Genomic DNA, 6,336 nt, shown 5'->3' on the forward strand with positions numbered 1-6,336 from the left:
ACCAGTAATGTCTTTGGTTGTTTAAGTCTTTCTTGTTCTGCAGTGGCGTCATATTCTTAGCCACTTAGTGGATATTTCATTCTTGTTTGTATGCATTCCGGGCCGTGTAACCAGAAACTCAACTTGTCTTCGAGTAACCGTTTGACTGGGATTCCTCTTGATACCAGATCAGCGGGATTTTCTTTCGTGCGTACGTATCTCCAACATTCAGGTTTCGTGGAGTCGTGTATCTTCGTGATTCCGTTCTTGATAAATGTTCCCCAGCGTGGGCTCGTGGATTTTATCCAGCTCAAATCCACCTGAGAATCGCTATAATAATATTCTGATGTGATTCGATTGTGCAAAATGTCCTTTACCTTGACAGCGAGCTCTGCCAATAGTACCGCCGCCAAGAGCTCTAAGCGAGGCAGTGTGACTTTTTTCAGTTGAGTCACTCTTGCTTTCGCGCACAGCAATTTTGTGCTTTCGTTGCCCCTCAAATCGATTGAGTGTAGATATATGGCGTATCCGTACGCCTTTTCAGATGCATCGCTAAATCCGTGCAAGTCTAGCACGATTGTTTGGCTCGGAATCGTCATCCGAGGTACTTCTATGTGTTTCAGTTCGGCAAGTAATGCCTCATACTTCATCCATGCATTGAAAACGTAGTCTGGAACTTCGTCGTCCCAGCTAATATTGTTAGTCCATAATTCTTGCATCAAAATTTTTGCTGTTACGATCACGGGTTGTACTAAGCCCAATGGATCGTATAACCTTAGTATTTTGGAGACCATTTGTCTCTTGGTGAGGGCTTTCAAGGCCTTGCTTGTTGCGTTGACACTGATAAACTGGAATACGTCTTTGTTAGGATTCCAGGCGACTCCTAATGTTTTGATAACCTCCTGATCTCCAACTTGGATCAGAGGCTTCAAGTCTTGTTCTGGTATCCCTGCCAGAGCGCACATGTCGTTTGCTGCCCACTTTCGTAGCGGAAATCCGTGGCGCAGTAATGCCTGTTCAATGTGTTGTTTCATGCTCATCAACTCCGTAGTGGTTGATGCTCCGATCATAAGGTTGTCAACGTAAAATGATTGTTGAATAATATTAGCGATATTTGGATTTATCTCTCGATATTTTTCGGCTACTTCGTGCAGTTCCCTACAGGCCAAAAATGAAGAAGATGCTTCACCATACGTGACAGTCATCAATCTGTATGCTTTCAATGATTTTTCTGGGCTGTATCGCCACAGAATGCATTGCAACCAAGTGTCTTGATCTGTAATCAGTATTAACCGATACATCTTAGCTATATCGGCCATCAGTACCTTGTCGTGTGTTTTGAATTCGATCAGTTGATCAAACAATTCTCTTTGAATGGTGGGTCCCACGATTTGAATATCGTTGAGGGATACCCCGCTAGTCGTCTTGGCACTAGCGTCGAACACTACTCTTACCTTAGTAGAAGTGGAATCGGGTTTCACTACGCATGAATGCGGAATGAAGTATTTAACCTTGTGAAGGTCCTCTGCGGCGATGGACACCATGTGTCCCATATCTTCATATTCTTGCATGAAGGCTTTGTATTCGTTGTACAGTCCTGGATTCTGTCCAAGTCGCCGCTCGAGCGACATGAACCTCTTATTAGCTTGTGGGTAAGAGTCACCCAACGACGATGGCTCCCCCCGTAACGGAATTTTCGTGATAAATCTGCCGTCTGCAGCAACATTGTGAGTGTTGCGAAAGTGCGACTCTGCATCGCATTCATCAATTTCTTTTGGTTCCCAGTTCTTTACGCCAGACTCTTCAAGACGCCAAAATTTCTCGATTAATTTGGCTAATTCATCTTGTGGATAACTCGATTCGATTTTGCTGCAGGTCGATGCAGCCAGTGATGGGGTGCTGGAGCTTCCATGTTGGAGCAATCCACACGCTATCCAGCCTAAAGGTGATTCTTGATAAGTAGGACCGGAGGAAGTACTGATTCGTCCACGTCCCAAAACCTTATAAAATATTCTTGCTCCGAGAAGAATATCTATCTCTCTTGATTTGTGAAATACGGGATCGGCTATGGAATGCAATGGAAATTGCCGATGGTTTGGATATCGGCAATTTCCATTGCATTTTTGTCGATTGTTGTGTTTGGCTTGTCGTCCAGGATTCTGGGAACGATCATCAATTCGATTTCTTCTTGGTAACTGTGAACGTGTGAGGCAATTATCGTTTTAATGCCCCGCTTAGCATGTGATTGTCCGGTGATACCGTTAATCATTACGTTGATAGGGTGTTGCGGGATTCCTAGTGCGCGAGCAGCTTTTTCGTTAATCGTTTCGACTTGGCTGCCCGAGTCTAATAAACATCTAAATGAGTGCCACTCAGATTTTCCGAGTACATAAATCATTGCTAGACCCAAGAAGACATATTCTTCTTGGCTTAGTCACGCTGTCGTGCTGGTGGATGCTTGCGTAGCATCTTTTCCTCTTTGTGCATCTGGAACATGCTCCGTTTTGGCAGATTCCTCCCTATGAAGCATTGTGTGATGCTTACCATTGCATTTTTGACATGTTTTCGTCGACTTGCATAACTTCGTTCCGTGTCCTTTTCCGAAACAATTGAAACAGTTTCTTGAAACTTTAATTGTTCCTTCGCGCGGGAACGTCTAATTTTGAAAAAGTAGGACATCCATGCACATTGTGTCCCTCCTTGTTACAGACGAAGCACCGATATGCTTCTCTTTTTTCGTTTTGTGGTGTTGCTTTGCCGCTTGCTGTGGCTGCGGCTCGTTGTTGGGATCGGGTATGACCTGAATGCGCCGATTCGGCGGCGGCTTTGCAAGAGAGCTGATTTGCAAATCTCTCCAACTCATGTTTGAATTTCTCCCATTTATAAATTTTTTGAAGATCCATTTTTTCTTCAATGCGTGATAGCGTCTGTTCATCCAAGCGCTCTTTTACTATGCACACCAACAGCCCGTCGGCAATGCAATTAAGCTGCTGGTGGTCTTCGTTAGCAATTTGTTTTGTAGCGGACAACAATGTGTCAACTGCGTCGATCAAACCAAGAATTGTCTTCTGTGACAGCTTACTGATTTTTCGCATTTTCAGTAAGTTGAAAAAATATCCCTCGAAGGCTATCCGTTTCTTATAAAATCTCTCCTCCAGTTTGATCCATGCCTCGTTTAATGGTAAACCGGAGTTTTCGAGAGCCTCCCAAGTGTTCCTTGCTGGCTCGTACTCTAAGCATTTGGTGAGGAACGCATATTTGTTTGCGTCCTCCGTTAGTGTTGATACACGCTTCTCGAAGCGCGCTTTGAAAGACAGCCACTCTGTGGCTGAGCCATGGACTTAGGTAGTTCCAATCGAGGTAAATGGTCTGTTCGGCTACTGCCTAAGATGATTAATTGATCTAGTTGAGGGCGATAACGTCCATCTTGGTTGGTTTCGCTCTGCTGTTCCGTCCGAATTCTTCTTGCTAGGGCCGACCTAGCCTTGAAGTAGATTGGGAGCAATACCTCCCTTCGGTTCGAGTGGCCCGTTCGGCCTTCAATTTTAAGTATGATCGCGCAAGCCTGCTCGTAGAGGCTTGTCAAAATTTCCTGTTGGACGACCAACGTCTCTAGGTCGTCCTCTAACGAGGTGTTTTCTGCAGCCCTGGCGATTGGAGTGATGCTGTTCTCCAGGGCTGCAAGCTGTTTTCGCCAGATCAGCGTAGGATCCTCTACTGGATCTGTCATTTTTTCTTGATTCAAGGCTGTGTAAACTCACGCGGTTTCCTAACTACTTTTGTTATTGTCCTACGCGAGAGACATTTTCATTGCATTTGCACTTCATATGTGCATTACTTTCACTTTCGCGGGAGGCACTCACGGGGTAATCATCATTACACTTCACTGTCCCGAGGCATTATCATTAATTTCACACTTCGTCGTGTGCGTTACGTTTCACTACGGGCCTCACGAGGCAATCATCATTACACTTCATTGTCCCGAGGCATTTTCATTAATTTCGCACTTCGTCGTGTGCGTTACGTTTCACTTTGGGCCTCACGGGGCAATCATCATTACACTTCACTGTCTCGAGGCCTTTTTCATTAATTTAGGGCGTTTCCAGATCGCAAATTTGCGATCCCGTTGGGGTCACCAATGGATATTTCCCATTGCTGGGAATAGATACCGGAGAGTGATAGCCTGATGGCTATCACAAACCCGGGAAACTGTGATACGAGAAAAAAGAATACGTTTACATTCGCTGTCGAATGCAGACTAACTTGCTGTTTATTTCATTTCGTTTACAAAGTTTCGATATGTGATCGACGTGGTGCCGACTCAAGCATTTTCAGGCGCTTCGTGTTGCGCCGCCACCTCCATATGATGTTGACAATGACGATCACTAGGATGAAGGCGCCGTCCATGGAGTAAGACACAACGTCGTGCGCGCTGACGTTGGTATTAACAGATTCGTCATTTCCGAACGGCCACATGATGCTGTAATTTGATTACTCGGTTGAACTGCTTACTGAAGACTGATTGACTCAAGTCAACGTGTCATTGCTAGGCACTCCGTGGTGCGGTCGTTCAGCGGATGTTTATACAGCATGTTTGCTGCTTCATGCATTTCGCGAAGTATAACAATTCAATTGTTGTTTTACTGCGTTTTATTTTCAAATTCAAATGGTGTTTACCCATTCCGAAATTGAGTACCTCCAAGCGAATTCTATACATTTCTTTTATAAAAAATGTAAAAAGCTGATAGTGTATTTTTGAATCTGGCTTAGAAATAGCCCATGAATAAAGTTCTTGGGCTGTTATTACACGATGGCCTTGCAAACTCGCTTTGCCGTCATTTTATTTTTGTATTGGCTTCCTGATCCATCTGAGAAGAAAAAATCTGTTGTAAGCCTGGCAATTTACCTTCTATGAACGCTAAACAATGAGTCAAAAGTAAACGAACTGCGACATGATTATGTTTAGTGGAGTTAGCAATTGCAATAAAACTAGTAAACTTCAAATCATCCGATTCTTCGTCTTTAAAATAAATAGCACAAGGATGAATAGTACATTGAGCGTTTACCCAATGAAAGCTACCCAATGAAAGCCAATGAACTGCATCCTGCACAACGAAAGAATAATTCTCCGAAAAATCACAGATAATGATGCATTCTGTAGCTTTCAAATTGCTTTTGATGTCTTTCAAGTAGTTTGCTTGTTGCTCAGCTATAAAGTTATGCGGCAATATATTGAATAATTTTTCTAGAAATGTATCAATAAATTCTTGTGTGTCCATTTCAACTAAGTGTTGACGGTGTAATCAATTAGTTTTTATGTCTGATCACAAATCGACATATTTTTATGTGTAATATCTGGTTGTGCAAAAATATTTTTAATTTATGTAGAGTGAGAAAGTGGGTCCACAACAATAAATAACAAGTGCTGTTAATCTGTGGTTCGGAAACGGAGATATTTGTAAAATTTCAGACTCCATAATCGCTGCTAAGTGTCTGTTTTGTTATCATTTTTTGCCCGGGCCAAATGCCCGTGGATACGAACGCAGAAGAAAAAGAGCCCGGCAGCTCTAGCCAGCCGTGTGCTCAGTGCGCTACGCCTATTATAGATGGTCATGCAAGTGTTGAATGCTTCGGTCGATGTAAATTATCGATCCATGTACGTTGTCTACCCGGGTCGACGGAAGAAGAAATAGTGCTATTGCAGAAGATCCACAATGCCGTGTTCGTGTGCGATGCGTGTCTAGCGTTGAATGAGTTCGAGGATAGGCACAGTGAAAAACGACTAGATGAAATTGCCAAAAAATTAGATGATCTCGCGGGTGTTATGGAAATGGCAAAAAATTTCAAACAAACAGTGAAAAAGATAGTATGTGAAGAAATAGTGCGAATTAATAAACGGTCTACTGACGCTGGTGGAGATAAGGATGAGCTGCCTCGACGTATACTTACGCGATCATCTGCCAAGCGGAGGAAAGTGGATGAGTGTGAAAACCACAACGACGAAACGCCAAAAACAAGCTTTGCGGATGCGGTGAAAGGTCGAACCGACAACAAAACTCTAGAACAAATCAAGAGAAAGGATTCCATTCAAAAGCCCGACCCAGTAGTCATCATAAGACCAAAAGAAGGCATACAGGTTGACGATGCGCGTGCTGAGCTGCGAAGGAAAGTGGATGCTCGAAGTGTGAATGTAAAACGAGTGATTAACGGCAAGAATGGTGAGGTTGTAATTGCGCTGAAAGATGATGAAAGTGTTGAGCTGTTGAAGAAACACGTAGAGCAAAACATGGACGGCAAATACGATGTCAGTGTCAGGGAGAATTTACGACCTACTATCAAACTAGTCGGCATGAGTGA

At 43.5% G+C, this 6,336-nt stretch overlaps 1 protein-coding gene across 1 annotated transcript; it reads right to left on the minus strand.

Moving 5' to 3' along the window:
* Nucleotides 1-207: 207 nt before the first annotated feature.
* LOC131687664 (uncharacterized) lies at nt 208-1,610 on the minus strand. The gene is made up of 2 exons (XM_058971761.1): nt 357-1,610; nt 208-309 (listed from the first exon to the last, which is right to left on the minus strand). The coding sequence occupies exons 1-2, from the start codon at nt 1,608-1,610 to the stop codon at nt 208-210; spliced, it is 1,356 nt and encodes a 451-aa protein (XP_058827744.1).
* Between the last annotated feature and the right edge of the window lie 4,726 nt (nt 1,611-6,336).

Source organism: Topomyia yanbarensis, chromosome 3 (assembly GCF_030247195.1).
Source record: "Topomyia yanbarensis strain Yona2022 chromosome 3, ASM3024719v1, whole genome shotgun sequence".
In the NCBI taxonomy this organism is placed as follows: Eukaryota; Metazoa; Arthropoda; class Insecta; order Diptera; family Culicidae; genus Topomyia; species Topomyia yanbarensis.